Genomic DNA, 16,044 nt, shown 5'->3' on the forward strand with positions numbered 1-16,044 from the left:
AGTATCCTTAGCTTCCTTTGCTGTGTTTTCTAACTTTTCTTCTGCCTGGTGAAAATCCAACCTTGCATGAAGCTAATTATCTGCCTTCTCTCTGGTTGCATTCAGACTACTGAGAAAGTCTAGTAAGATTGGTATCATCATAATTTCATGATCTTCAGCTGGGTTTTCCATACTGCAGCCACTCTTGTGCTGTTTCCATCATGATTTCTCAATACCCTTCTTTATATTTCAAACCTTATCTACTCTCATTAAACCTCTAGTCCTTTCTTTAACTCCTTGCTTAGTCAGACTACATGGGGTCAAACCCTGGTTACACCATTTCTTAACTGTATGACCTTGGGCAAATCATTAGAAAACCATGTCTCAGTTTTCTAATCTTTAAAATTAGCCTGGTTCCCAGTTTGTAGGGTTATACAAATTAAATGCGATAATGTATATAAAAGTACCTAGCACAGTGCTTGGTACATACTCTTTGAACGCTAGCTGCCATGATCCTGATGATAACGACTTGCTACCACAACACCAGTACTACTGGATCAGTGTTGTATAGTTTAGGTACTCAATAAATATTAATTTAAAAGCTGTTTTCTAATATTGTTTTTCATTAATTATTTTTCTATTGTGTGATCTGTGTGAGATTTCTAAACTATAAATATAATCTTGTTATTTTTTACTTAAAAGTTACCCTCTTAGGTAGCTTCCCATTGCATTTAGGAAAAAGTCTAAACTCCAAGGCATTCAGTGACCAGGCACTTGCTTATTTTCACTCCTGTCTCTTACCAGTATACCTTCTCTTCCTGTCCCAAGTAAAATTTTGTTGAATATCTTTAATACCTTCATTTCAAGGATTTAACATAGTTTATAGCTGGTCTAAAGCTATGGATTCTACTCTAGAGTTAGACCAAATATACCAGGGCCTTTTAGATTTTATATTTATTTTGTATGCCCTGGACATTAGTTGGCTAATGATTAATAATAGAGTGTTCATTGGACACTTATTTCAGATGATTAGACGTTCTGTATTATAGGGAAAACAATAATGGACTTGGTTGGAAGTCTTCACATTGAAAACTGATTCTGTTATTTAATAATAGTTGTATGATCCTAGATAATTCATGCAGTCTCAGGTCTAAAACAGGTTTTATGGTACCACATGGAGTTGTTGCATGAATTAACTGAGATGTTGTTTTTGAAAAAGCATTATAGTTGTTTAAAGTACTGTGTTACATAATTGTTTTCTTACTTGAGAGGAACAAAATATTTTCTTTAAAAATTTGCAAAGGAATTTCTGTTTAAAAATACTTGGTATTAAGAATTATTATTTCTTTTTACAGTAATGTTAATATAGCATGTAATAGTGATTTAATAAAATGGTCAGCATAATTGAAATTTCTCAGAGAAATAGATGTTATAATGTTTAGGCAAAACTTTTTCCTCCATTTAGGTATTGGATGTGTACAGTTAGCACGTGAAATGAAAGAATGTTAATCTTTCCTAATTCTTTTCTTTTTAAGGTTTGGGAGTTGAGTGATATTGACCATGATGGAATGCTTGACAGAGATGAGTTTGCAGTTGTAAGTAACATAATGCTTTCGAAATCTTAAACATCTTAATGGTTTTCTCAAGTGAAAATTTCCCCTTTTTATCTTTAGAGGTAAACTACATTTCTCTTAAAATTGATTGTATGACTGTATTTACCTAGAATTTATAGGTATTCAATAAATATTATTAAACAAATGGATAATGAATGTTTTTGCCATCTTCATTTTATTTGACTTTAAGGTACATAAGAATACATGCTTTGGATAATGTACTCTAAAGATGCTGAGTATAATCTTTTGAATCTCAACGTGACCAGGCATCTCAGTACCTACTTCTGCTGTGGAATGACTTTACTTCAAATATATCCCTGAATTTTCACATTTATTTGATTAAAGGAAAAGATGAATAACATAATAGTTTCACGTCATTTATGAAGGCAGAAAAAGTTTTGACATCTTGTCTGAAGACATGTTATCCTTAGTAACTGGTTAGTTAATTCTGCATAGAGTTGTTTTCATGGCTTCCTTAAAGGTTAGATAAAACTCTGCTGTGGGGGCTTTCCTGGTGGCGCAGTGGTTGAGAGTCCGCCTGCGGATGCAGGGGACACGGGTTCGTGCCCCGGTCCGGGAAGATCCCACATGCTGCAGAGCGGCTGGGCCCGTGAGCCATGGCTGCTGAGCCTGCGCGTCCAGAGCGTGTGCTCTGCAACGAGAGAGACCATAACAGTGAGAGGCCTGCGTACAGCAAAAAAACAAAAAACAAACAAACAAAAAAACTCTGCTGTGAACTCATGAACTGTAAATCTCTAATCCTCCCTTGAATCTCTTATTTGGAAATTAATCTTTTCAAATTTTCTCTATTTTGCTAAGAACTTGTCCATTGCTTTGACTTTCAGATTTGCCACAGATTGCACTATTCTTTAATCTCTTCTGGGTTTATGGTTGGGTTCCTTTATGTTTCCAAATCTTATGTATTTTTGCTTCTTCTCATTCTTTGTTTAATTGGATTTTTTCTGGCCTATTGATCTTTTAAAAGAGCCATCTTTTGGATTTATTTATCTTTTCTATTATGTTTTGACTTTGTTTCATTCTTTTCCACTTTTATCTTAATTCCTTCTTTCCAGTTTGTTTTGATTTACTTTTTAAAAAATTTCTGAAGAAAAGTACTAAGTCCCTTTGTTTTTTATCATCTTTAATATGGAAAACATTTAAAGGACGTATTTTCCTCTAAATACAGATTTAGCTGGATTCCATAGATATTGGTACAGTGTTCTCCTTTTCACTCCTTTTTAGATAATTTTTAAATTTTCCTTGGTCATCTGTTTAGGAATATGCTTTTTAATTTCAAAGTAGTTAAGTTTGTTTGGTTTTTGTTACCTTTGTATATACTTTCAGCTTGATTAGATTTTGGCTGGTGAATGTGGTCTTTAAAATTTTGTTGAGGTTTTCTTTGTTGCCAAGGTTGCAACCTGTTTGTACATGTGTTTCCTAGATATGTCAACATTTCTGTTCAGAAGATATTAGACTTCTGTAAATCCATTATACTGATTTTATTGACTACACTTCAGTTTCTCTTTGTCCTTAGTTTTCTTCTTTTTGCCCTTTCATAAATTTTATTCTGTTTATATCCTAGGAGCGAAACAAAATAGGCAGAACACATCTTATCACATTTGAAAAAATATATACAGAAACAGAAAATTTTTTCCTTATAAAGACAAAAATTAAAAATTTCAAAGGAGCATTTGTATAAGCATAGTTAAGCTAGGTAGACAATAGCATTATCTTCATTTGCTAAAACAGTAGTATTTCCTGAGGTAAGTGAGTAAACACAGTTTACCTTATGCCCTGAAGCCTTCTCCTAGGCAACTTTTTTTTCTTTTGTAATGAAAGTAAATTTTCATTAAAAGAATAATTTAAGAATAAACACACATTTGTAGGAAATTACTACTTAAAAAATTAATGAACATCCATATACCTTCTCCTAGATTTACTAATTTTAACCATTTTGCCATGTTTGATTTCCTTCTGTGTGCATTCCTCAGAAATTTTTTCCAACTTTATCCTGCTTAGTGCCTTTAATTTTGAATTCCAGCTTGTGTTATATTAATACTGCTTCTGCTCTCTTTTTATTTGGATTACTTGATGTTTCTAATGCTTAAAATGTATCTCTTAAAAATGTCACTGCCGATTTTAATTTTTTACCTAATTTGACAGTTTTTGTCTTTTAAGATAATGAGCTGTGTATTGATTTTATTCCCCCTACCAGATCCTATTTATTTTACATTATTATTTTCTCTTTTTTCCTCTTCCTTATTGTTGCTAGTTATCAAGTTGTGATTCATTCATTTCCCCCCTCTAATCAATTTGGAAATTCTGTTATAATGTCTGTTTCATTAATGGTTAATACACCCTTCCTTGTACTTACCATACTTATTGCTCCAGTATTTGAAAAAAAGATTGTTAGCCCTCATTCAAGTAAAATAAGACCTTTAGATTATTTTCACTTCTTTCTCCTTCACCTCCCAACCTCAGAAGATTTTAGAACATTTTTTGTAACTAAAATTCTAGATTTTACTCAGTTAATTTAATTCTTTTGGTTCTAGGATTTCCTTTGTCAATTTTAATTTAATTTCCTTTTGTCAGTATTAATAGTCTCACTAGCATTCTTCTGGTAGAATTTGCCTGATAAATCTTTTTCCATCTTTTTACTTTCGTGACTGAGGCAATATAGTCCATACTATTTAAAAAAATTTTAATTACTACAACAGAGCCAATGTACCTGAGCCTGCAAGTCACTGACCTTTATTTAGCATCAGTATTTTTAAAAACTGAATTTTAAGAGTTCCTTTGCAAATTGAAGTAATTTTTTAAATGCTTTTGCAACAGTAGATTAACTAAACTCTATAAACATTTTAAATTATGTTCCTAAATAAGTAAAGATAATGTACTTATTCATATGATCAGTTCTTTTGGATTATGAAAATTTATACTTGCCAATTTTTGGTTTGTTGAAGTATAACGTAGTATTTTTTCCTTACTTGTTATGTATTATTTTACATAATCAAAACTATTGAACATGAGAGTATTTATGCTTAAGATTTAACTCTAAAATTCTTAACCTGTTTAAAAAATATTTATTTATTTATTTGGCTTGTGGGCTCTTAGTTTCAGCATGCGGGATCTTCATTGTGTCATGCGGAGTCTCTCATTGTGGTGCTCGGGCTCTTTGTTCCAGTACGTGGACTTCTCTCTAGTTGTGGCACGTGGACTCAGCAGTTGCACTCATGGGCTCTCTAGTTGTGGCACATGGGCTCTCTAGTTGCGGCGCGCAGGTGCCAGAGCATGCAGGCTCAGTAGTTGTGGCATGTGGGCTCTCTAGTTGTGGCACATGAGCTCTAGAGTGCATGGGCTTAGTTGTCGTGGCATGTGAGCTTAGTTGTCCCATGGCATGTGGGATCTTAGTGGGATTGAACCTGCGTCCCCTGCATCGGCAGGTGGATTCTTAACTACTGGACCACCAGGGAAGTCCTCTTAACCCATTTTCTTTTAATATTTATTTATTTATTTGGCTGCACTGGGTTTTAGTTGCGGCACATGGGATCTTCATTGCTGCATGTGTGGTCTTTGTTGCGGCATGTGGGATCTTTAGTTGTGGCACGTGGGCTCTTAGTTGCGGCATGTGGGATCTTTTTAGTTGTGACATGTGGGATCTTTAGTTGTGGCATGTGGACTCTTCGTTGTGGCATGTGAACTCTTCGTTGTGGCATGTGGGATCTAGTTTCCTGACCAGGAATTGGGCCCCCTGCATTGTGAGCATGGAGTCTTAAGCACTGGACCACCAGGGAAGTCCCCCCATTTTCTTTTAGATAAAATGGTGCTTTATGTTTGTTTTAAAGACCCAGTATCTGCTCTGTGTTTATTATATTTTATTTAAAAAAATTTTTATTGAGGGATTTCCCTGGTGGTCCAGTGGCTAAGACTCCATGCTCCCAATGCAGGGGGCCTGGGTTCGATCCCTGGTCAGGGAACTAGATCCTACATGCCACAACTAAGAGTTTGCATGCCGCAACTAAAGATCCCACATGCCACAACTAAAGATCCCGCATGCCACAACGGAGATCCCACACTGGCAACGAAGATCCCACGGGCCGCAGCTAAGACCTGGCGCAGCCAAATAAATAAATAAATATTAAAAAAGAATTTTTTATTGAAATCTAGTTGATTTACAATGTTGTGTTAGTTTCAGGTGTACAGCAATGTGATTCAGTTATACATATATATATAAATATATATATTCTTTTTCAACATTCTCTTCCATTATAGGTTATTACAAGATATTGAACATAATTCCCTATGCTATACAGTAGGTCCTTGTTGGTTATGTATTTTATATATAGTAGTACGTATATTTTAATCCTAATTAAAACTCCTAATTTATACCCCCGCCTTTGGTAACCATAAGTTTGTTTTCTATGTCTGTGAGTCTTTTCTGTTTTGTAAATACGTTCATTTGTATCATTTTTTTAGATTCCAGACATAAGTGATATCATATGGTATTTGTCTTTGTCTAACTTACTTCATTTAGTATGATAATCTCTAGGTCCATCTGTGTCACTGAAAATGGAATTATTCCATTCTTTTTTATGGCTGAATAATATTCCATTGTATATGTACACCACATCTTCCTTATCCATTCATCTGTCAGTAGACACTTAGGTTGCTTCCATGTCTTGGCTATTTTAAATAGTGCTGCAGTGAACATTGGGGTGCACTCAGCTTTTCAAATTATGTTTTTCTCCAGATATGTGCCCAGTAGTGGGATTGTATGATCATATGGTAGCTCTATTTTTAGTTTTTAAGGAATCTCCATACTGTTCTCTGTAATGGCTGTACCAGTTTACATTTCCACAAACAGTGTAGGAGGGTTCTTTTTTCTCCACACCCTCTCCAGCATCTTTTATTTGTAGACTTTTTGTTGTTGGCCAATACGCCCAGTGTAAAGTGATACCTCATTGTAGTTTTCATTTGCATTTCTCTAATAATTAGCGATGTTGAGCATCTTTAAATGTGCCTTTTGGCCATTTGTATGTCTTCTTTGGAGAAATGTCTGTTTATGTCTTCTACTCATTTTCTGATTGGGTTGTTTTTTCTTTGATATTGAGCTATATGAACTGTTTGTATATTTTAGAGATTAATCCCTTGTTGGTCACATTGTTTGCAAATATTTTCTCCTATTCCATAGGTTGTCTTTTTGTTTTGTTTCTGGTTTCCTTTGCTATGCAGAAGCTTTTAAGTTTCATTAGGTCCCATTTGTTTATTTTTGTTTTTATTTCCATTACTCCAGAAGACGGATCCAACAAGATACTGCTGCAATTTGTGTCAGAGTGTTCTGCCTGTGTTTTCCCCTAGGAGTTTTATGGTTTCAGGTCTTACATTTAGTTCTTTAATCCATTTTGAGTTTATCTTTGTGTATGGTATGGTGTTAGAGAATGTTCTGATTTTTTAAAAAATTTATTTAATTAATTAATTTATTTATGTCTGTGTCAGGTCGTCATTGCAGCACGTGGGCTTCTCTCTAGTTGTGTGTGGGCTTCTCTCTAGTTGCAGCATGTGGGCTTTTTTCTGGTTGTGGTGTGTGGGTTTTCTCTCTCTAGTGGCGTGCGGGCTCCAGAGTGCGTGGGCTCTGTAGTTTGCAGCATGCAGGCTCTCTTGTTGAGGCACATGAGCTCAGTAGTTGTGGTGCGTGTGCTTAATTGCCCTGCGGCATGTGGGATCTTGGTCCCCGACCAAGAATCAAACCTGTGTCCCCTGCCTTGGAAGGTGGATTCTTTACCACTGGGCCACCAGGGAAGTCCTGAGATTGTTTTAATTTCATTCTTTTATTTGTAGATGTCCAGTTTTCCCAGCACCACTTATTGAAGAGACTGTCTTTTCTCCATTGCGTATTCTTGCCTCCTTTGTTGTAGATTAGCTGACCGTATGTGTATGGGTTTATTTCTGGGCTTTCTACCCTGTTCCATTGATCTATATTTCTGATTTTGTGCCAGTACCATACCGTTTTGATTACTGTAGCTTTGTTGTATAGTCTAAACTCAGGGAGCCTGGTTCCTCCAGCTCCGTTTTTCTTTCTCAAGATTGCTTTGGCTATTCAGGGTCTTTTGTATTTCCATATAAATTTAAAAAATTTTTTGTTCTAGTTCTGTTAAAAATGCCTTTGGTGATTTGATAGGGATTGCATTGAATCTGTAGATTGCCTTGGGTAGTATAGTCATTTTAACAATATTGATTCTTCCAATCCAAGAACATGGTATATCTTTCCATTTATTTGTGTCATCTTTGATTTCTTTCATCAGATACTTACAGTTTTTGGATTACAGGTTTTTTGCCTCCTTAAGTAGGTTTATTCCTGGTATTTTATTCTTTCTGATGCAATAGTAAATGGAATTGTTTACTTAATTTCTCTTTCTAACCTTTCTTTGTTAGTGTACAGAAATGCAATGGATTCCTGTGTATTAACTTTGTATCCTGCGCCTTTACTGAATTCATTGATGAGCTGTAGTAGTTTTCTGGTAGTGTCTTTAGGATTTTTCTATGATAAATGTATGATATGTATGATATCATGTCATCTGCAAACAGTGACAGTTTTACTACTTCTTTTCCAGTATGAATTCCTTTTATTTCTTTTTCTTTTCTTATTGCTGTGGCTAGGACTTCCAAAACTGTGTTGAATAACAGTGGTGAGAGTGGACATCCTTGTCTTTTTCCTGATCTTAGAGGAAATGCTTTCAGCTTTTCACCATTGAGTGTGATGTTGCCTGTGAATTTGTCATATATGGCCTTTATTATGTTGAGGTAGGTCCCTGCTATGCCCACTTTCTGGAGAGTTTTTACCATAAATGGATGTTGAATTTTGTCAAAAGCTATTTTGGCATCTATTAAGCTGATCATACGGTTTTTAGTGTTCTGTTTGTTAATGTGGTGTATCACACTGATTGATTTGTGTATATTGAAAAATCCTTGCATCCCTGGGATAAATCCCACTTCATCATGATATATGATCCTTTTAATGTATTGTTGGATTTGGTTTAATAGTATTTTGTTGAGGATTTTTGTGTTCATCAGTGATATTGGCCTGTAATTTTCTTTTATTTATTTATTTATTATTTTGGCTGCTCCAGGTCTTAGTTGCAGAATGTGGGATTTTCATTGCAGCATGTGGGCTTCTTAGTTGTGGCATGCGGACTCTTAGTTGCAGCATGCAGACTTCTTAGTTGCGGCATGCGAACTCTTAGTTGCAGCATGCATGCGGGATCTAGTTCCCCGACCAGGGAACGAACCTGGGCCCCCTGCATTGGGAGCATGGAGTCTTACCCACTGGACCACAAGGCAAGTCCTGTAATTTTCTTTTTTTGTGGTATCTTCATCTGGTTTAGGTATCAGGGTGATGGTGGTCTCATAGAATGAGATTGGAAGTGTTCCTTCCTCTGCAATTTTTTCAAATAGTTTCAGAAGGATGGGTCTTAACTCTTCTTTGAATTTTTGATAGAATTCACCTATGAAGCTATCTGGTCTTGGACTTTGTTGGGAGTTTTTCAATCACAGATTCAATTTCAGTGCTTGTATTTGGTCTGTTCATATTTTCTACTTCTTCCTGGTTCAGTCTTCAGAGATTGTACCTTTCTAAGAATTTGTCCATTTCTTCTAGGTTGTCCATTTTATTGGCATATGTTTGCTTGTAGTAGTCTTTTATGGTCCTTTGTATTTCTGTGTTGCCTGTTGTAATTTGTCTTGTTTCATTTCTAATTTTACTGATTTGTGCCCTGTTCCTTTTTTTCTTGATGAGTCTGGCTAAAGTTTTATCAATTTTGTTTATGTTTTCAAAGAACTAGGTTTTAGTTCTGTTGATCTTTTTTTTTTTTTCTTTTGGTCTCTATTTCTGCTCTGATCTTTATGATTTCTTTCCTTCTACTAACTTTGGGTTTTGTTTGTTCTGATTTCTCTAGTTGCTTTAGCTGTAAGGTTAGGTTGTTTATTTGAGATTTTTCTTGTTTCCTGAGGTAAGCTTGTATTGCTGTAGACTTCTCTCATAGAACTGCCTTTGCTGCATCTGTTAGGTTTTAGATCGTCGTGTTTTCATTTTCTTTTGTCTCTAGATATTTTTTTATTTCCTCATTGTCTTCTTCAGTGATCCGTTGGTTGTTTAGTAGCATACTGTTTAGCCTCCATGTGTTTGTGTTTTTTGCAGTCTTTTTCTGTAGTTGATTTCTAATCTCATAGGGTTGTGATTGGAAAGATGCTTGATACAATTTCAGTTTTCTTAAATTTACCGAGGCTTGCTTTGTAGCCCAGCATGCGATCTATCCTGGAGAATGTTCCATGCGCACTTGAGAAAAGAAATCGTAATCTGCTGTTTTTGGATGGAATGTCCTATAAATATCAATTAAATCTATCTGGTCTGTTGTGTCATTTAAAGCTTGTTTCCTTATTTATTTTCATTTTGGATGCTACGTCTATTGGTGTAAGTGAGGTGTTAAAGTCCCCCACTATTATTGTGTTACTGTTGATTTCCTCTTTTATAGCTGTTAGCAGTTGCCTTATGTATTGAGGTGCTTCTGTGTTGGGTGCATATATATTTATAATTGTTATATCTTCTTGGATTGATCCCTTGATCATTATGTGGTGTCCTTCCTTGTCTCTTGTAACATTCTTTATTTTGAAGTCTATTTTGTCTGATTTGAGTATTGCTGCTCCAACTTTCCTCTGATTCCCATTTACAGGGAATACCTTTTTTTATCCTCTCACTTTCAGTCTGTATGTGTCTGTAGATCTGAAGTGGGTCTCTTGTAGATAGCATATATTTGGGTCTTGTTTTTGTATCCATTCAGCCAGTCTTTGTCTTTTGGTTGGAGCTTTTAATCCATTTTCATTTAAGGTAATTATTGATATGTATGTTCTTACTGCCATTTTGTTAATTGTTTTGGGTTTGTCTTTGTAGGTCTTTTTTCTGCCTTTCCTCTTTTGTTCTCGTCTCTCTTGTGATTTGATGACCTTCCTTAGTGTTGTGCTTGGATTCCTTTTTTCTTACATGTGTGTATATCTATTATAGATTTTTGGTTTGTGGTTACCATGAGGATTCGGTATAGCAGTCTATATATATTTCCATGATTGTTTTAAGTTGCTGATCTTTTTATTTCAAGTGCATTTCAGATATCCTGCTTTTGTATTCTCCTCTTCTCGCAATTTTTGTTTTAGATATCATATTTGTGTGTGGATGATTTCCTACCTTTACTGTAGGTTTGCTTTAACCAGTGAGCTTTCCCATTTCGTAATTTTCTTGTTTCTCATTTTGGCCTTTTCTTTTCCACCTAGAGAAGTTCCTTTAGCATTTTTCATAAAGCTGGTTTGGTGGTGCTGAATTCTTTTAGCTTTCGCTTGTCTGTAAAGCTTTTGATTTCTCCATCAAATCTGAAAAAGAGCCTTGCTGGGTAGAGTATTCTCAGTTGTAGGTTTTTCTTTTTCATTACTTTAAAGGTATCATGCCACTCCCTTCTGGGCTGCAGAATTTCTGCTGAAAAGTCAGCTGATAACCTTATGGGGATTCCCTTGTATGTTATTTGTTGCTTTTCACTTGTTGCTTTTAATATTTTTTCTTTCTCTTTCATTTTTGTCAATTTGATTACTATGTGTCTTGGCATGTTCCTCCTTGGGTTGATGCTGTATGGTACTCTCTGCACTTCCTGGACTTGGGTGACTGCTTCCTTTCCCATGTTAGGAAAGTTTTCAGCTATTATCTCTTCAGGTATCTTCTCAGGCCCTTTCTCTCTCTTCTCCTTCTGGGACCCCTATAATGTTAATGTTGGTGCATTTGATGTTGTCCCAGAGGTCTCTTAAACTGTTCTCGTTTCTTTTCAGACTTTTTTCTTTATTCTGTTCTGTGGCAGTGATTTCCAACACCCTGTCTTCCAGCTCCCTTATCCATTCTTTTGCCTCATTTATTCTTCTGTTGATTCCTTCTAGTTTATTTTTTATTTCAATTATTGTATTCTTCAACTCTGGTTGTTCTTTATTTTTTCTAATTCTTTGTTGAAAACTTCTTTTAACTTTTCACTTTGTGCATGCATTCTTTTCCTGAGTTCTTGGATCATCTTTACGATCATTGCTCTGAACTCTTTCTTGGGTAGATTGCCTATCTCCACATCACTTAGTTGTTTTTCTGGGGTTTTATCTTGTTCTTTTGTCTGGAACATACTCCTCTGCCATCTCATTTTGTCTAAGGTTCTATCTGTATTTTTATGTATGTGGAAGGTTAGTTATGTTTCTTGACCTTGGAGAAATGGCCCTCTGTAGGGGAGGTCGTATGTGTCCCAGCAGTACACGCCCCCTCTCATCACCCAATGACCAGGGACCAGCTGGTCCCGGGATAGGTTCTGACCTTTGTTTGCAGGCTGAGTTCCACAGGCACTGGGACTGTATTTTTCTTGCTTCTTGTATCTGCCCACTGGTGGGTGAGGCTGGTAAAGCTTCCTGTGGGAGGGGCATATCTCTGCCTGCTGGTGGGTAGAGTTGGATCTTGGCCCTCTGATGGGCAGGGCCATGTCAAGGGGCGTGTCTGGAGGTGGCTATGGTCTCAGGAAGTCTTTAGGTAGCCTGTCTGTTGATGGGTGGGACTGTGTTCCTGCCCTATTGGTTGTTTGGCCTGAGGCACCCCAGCACTGGAACCTATAGGCTGTTGGGTGGGGCCAGGTCTTGGTGTTAATGTCCCAAGTAAGATGTCAGCCTTCACTCCTGGGTATGTTTGCCACCAGCTTTGATGTCCCAAAAAAGAGTCACCCACCTCTGCACGAGACCATCCAAGACCAACAGGTAGGTCTGGCCTAGGCTCCTGTGAATTCACTGCATTTGCCTTGGTTCCTGGTAATAAGACCTTGTGTGCATCCTTCAAGAGTGAAGTTTCTGTTTCCCCCAGTCCTGTGGAATTCCTGTGATCAAGACCCGCTGACCTTCAAAGACAAGTGCTCTGGGGGCTCCTCCTCCCGATGCCAGACCCCCAGGCTGGGGAGCCTCTTGTGGAGCTCAGAACTCTCACTCCTGTGGGAGAACTTCTGTGATATAATTATCTCCAGTTTGTGGGTCACCCACCTAGGAGGTATGGGATTTGATTATATCGCAAGTGTGCCCCTCCTACCATCTTGTTGTGATTTCCTCTTTGTCTTTGGATGTAGCATATCTTTTTTTGGTAGTTTCCAGTCTTTTTTATTGATGATTGTTCAGCAGTTAGTTGTGATTTTGGTGTTCTCATGGGAGGAGTGAGCTCAAGGTCTTCTACTCCACCATCTTGTCTTGTTTTCCTCACTGGGTGCTCCAGCAGGAACAGCACAGAGGTCCCAAGAGCGCTGTTACCAGGTCTTGTTAATGTAGCTTGTATAAGTCATCTTTGGTAAACCCTGAGAAAGTAGAGCGTAAACCATGTGGGAGCATTCAGAAAAAGGAAGGCTCTGTGCTGCTATTTAAGAAAAAAACATCCTGGATAAAAGTCAGCATGGCCCTCCTCAGATGTTGGGGCACATACAGGAGCTCTTTTCTCCTGCACATGTGGCCACATGCAGGCATTTGTCCCAAAGCCAAAGTGTATGTTTATTTTTTGAATGGGAATAAATAAAAATGAAGTTAATGAGAAATTCTAATTTGGTTTCTTGAATTACAATATGGATTTTTAAAAAGAGTAACTTCTTATTTCACTAATGAACCAGAACTTGGTTGAACCTGAGTCTTTATGTTTAAGACTTATCTTTAAAAATTCTTAACCAAACCAAATTCTTTCTTTCCTTTTATAGCGTAGATGGGATTTTTGGTCGGTTTACTTTTTTAATTGGAATAAATAAAGTTGAAGTTAGTGAGATATTCTAACTTGTATAACTTCTCTTGCCTTGTGAATCTTTAATGAATGGTCCTTATTTCTTTTCAAATGTAAATGCTTTTTTATATTCTCTGAAACCTAGTGGTTTAATTAAAAATCCATAATCTAGAATATCTTGGAGGTTTTTTCGTTTTTTTTTAACTGAATTTGTAAAGGTCAGGCCTTAGCATGCCTTGGGTGTTCTGGCCACAACTAAAGTGACTTTTGAAGACTTACTTTCAGGAATCATTTCTGTAGTTCATAAAATGACTTTTGAGAGGGGCATGTGTGTATGTATACACACAAAAATAAAGTGGATTTAAAAAATAATTTCTATATCCTTGAATGTTGATTTTTTAAAATGTCTGTGACTATTATTGGTATTCTATTTGCTCATTGATGAATTCTATGATTAGAGAATAAGGATATTGGAAATACATCTTCCTGAGTTTTACTTCTGACTTAGGTTAGGAGAGAGTCTCTGACAGGGCATTAAGGGGACATTTTGCAAATCGGCCAAATTTTCCTCTCTGGTATTTGTTTGAAAACTCAAAATGTATATAAAATTATGGTCTTGGTATTGAACCAAGGGAAGTGACTAATAATCATGTTAAAGTTTATTGTTTCCTTTGTTGGGATGAGTTCCACCAGTATGCAGTCCTATTCTATGAAATAGTTCTTTGTTTTATTGAGCCGGAAACCATGGCTTTCAAACTTAAAGGGAAGACCCCTAAATCTAGTAATTTACTATTTGGTAAATGAGCTTATGCTTATGCTTTTTCATAGATTTTTAGAGTTGGACAAGATTTTGTAAATTAGCTCCTCTAAGCAGATCAGTTAGTGGCAGAGCCAGGGCTGAGCCTGGGCCTTCTAGATCATGCTGGGCTTTTTTTTTTTTTTTTTTTGCTGCCTTGGGTCTTTGTTGCTGCATGTGGGCTTTTCTCTAGTTGCGGCGAGCGGGGGCTACTCTTGTTGCGGTGCACGGGCTTCTTATTGCAGTGGCTTCTCTTGTTATGGAGCACAGGCTCTAGGCACGCAGGCTTCAGTGGTTGTAGCACGCGAGCCCTAGAGGTGCGTGGGCTTCAGTAGTTGCCGTGCGTGGCCTTTGTAGTTGTGGCTAGCAGGTTCTAGAGCACAGCCTCAGTAGTTGTGGCACACAGGCTTAGTTGCTCTGTGGCATGTGGGATCTTTCCGGACCAGGGATCGAACCCATGTCCCCTGCATTGGCAGGTGGATTCTTAACCACTGCGCCACCAGGGAAGTCCCAATCATGCTGTTTTTGTTTTTTTGTTTATTTGTTTTTTAAAAAATAAACTTTAAATTTTGGAATGGTTTTAAATTTACAGAAAGGTTACAGATAGAGTACAGAGATTTCCTCAGTACCCTTCACCCCACTTCCCCTACTATTAACATATTACGTTGCCATGGTACATATGTCAAAACTAAAACCAACATTGGTACATTACTGTTAATTGAACTCTAGGCTTTAAATGCATTTCACCAGTGTTTCCTTTATGTCCCAGCATCCCTTCTAGGCTACCAGACTACATTTAATTGCTATGTCTGCTTAGTCTCTCTAGTCTATGATAGTTTCTCAGTGTTGCTTTTTTTTTTTAATAACTTTGACATTGTCTAGGAGTACTAGCTGGGTATGTCTGATGTTTTTCTCATGATTAGACTGGGGGTATGGGTTTTTGGAAAGAGTATCACAGATGTAGAATATCTTTCTCGTTGCATTTATCAGGGGTGGGGGGTTACATGATATCCACATGCCTTCACTGGTGATGTTAACCTTCATCACTTGGTTAAGGTGGTGTTCGCCAGGTTTCTTCACTATAATTTCCCTCTTTCTTTCTCTACTCTTTGGAGAGGTAGACTCATGCTCCTTTTACCTGGTATTCTGTCTTCCTATCTATCTATTGGTTTTTACATTCTTACTAAGTCTTAAATTTTTCTGTCAGGTTAAGTTCTTAGACTGAAAGTGGTCTAAATTTTTGTCAGTAGCATTTGTTGGATCCTCATTATATGAAGAGTTTTTGGCACTTGGAGATTTATTACACATCTCTCTTTCTCTTTCTCAACATGTTCACATAGCACTGAAATCAACTTTTTACATGTTTGCTGCTTCTGTTGGGTTGTAAAAATGAGAGATCTCGGGGCTTCTCTGGTGGCTCAGTGGTTGAGAATCTGCCTGCTAATGCAGGGAACACGGGTTCGAGCCCTGGTCTGGGAGGATCCCACATGCCCTGGAGCAACTAGGCCCGTGAGGCACAACTACTGAGCCTGCGCGTCTGGAGCCTGTGCTCCGTAACAAGAGAGGCCGTGATAGTGAGAGGCCCGTGCACCGCGATGAAGAGTGGCCCCTGCTTGCCACAACTAGAGAAAGCCCTCGCACAGAAACAAAGACCCAACACAGCAAAAATAAATAAATTAATTAATAAACTCCTACCCCCAACATCTTCTTAAAAAAAAAGAGAGATCTCTTCACTTCTGTATTTGTAATGCCTAGCACAGTGTCTGCTGGCTAGAAGTTTTGCAGTAAATGTTTTGTTGAACTAAATTGATGAAGGAAACGTGTATTAGTTGGAAAACACAACAAACATCTGA

General features: G+C 37.2%; 1 protein-coding gene across 4 annotated transcripts in view; it reads left to right on the plus strand.

Moving 5' to 3' along the window:
- The window catches only part of EPS15 (epidermal growth factor receptor pathway substrate 15), a 161,483-nt gene that overhangs the window by 45,984 nt on the left and 99,455 nt on the right, over window positions 1-16,044 (plus strand). For all 4 annotated transcript variants that reach the window (XM_060140095.1, XM_060140096.1, XM_060140097.1 and 1 more), the window contains exon 8: window positions 1,515-1,574. In XM_060140095.1, the coding sequence (XP_059996078.1) occupies window positions 1,515-1,574 (60 nt within the window). The remainder of the gene's footprint in view (window positions 1-1,514; window positions 1,575-16,044) is intronic.

Source organism: Lagenorhynchus albirostris, chromosome 2, assembly GCF_949774975.1.
Source record: "Lagenorhynchus albirostris chromosome 2, mLagAlb1.1, whole genome shotgun sequence".
NCBI classification, from domain to species: Eukaryota; Metazoa; Chordata; class Mammalia; order Artiodactyla; family Delphinidae; genus Lagenorhynchus; species Lagenorhynchus albirostris.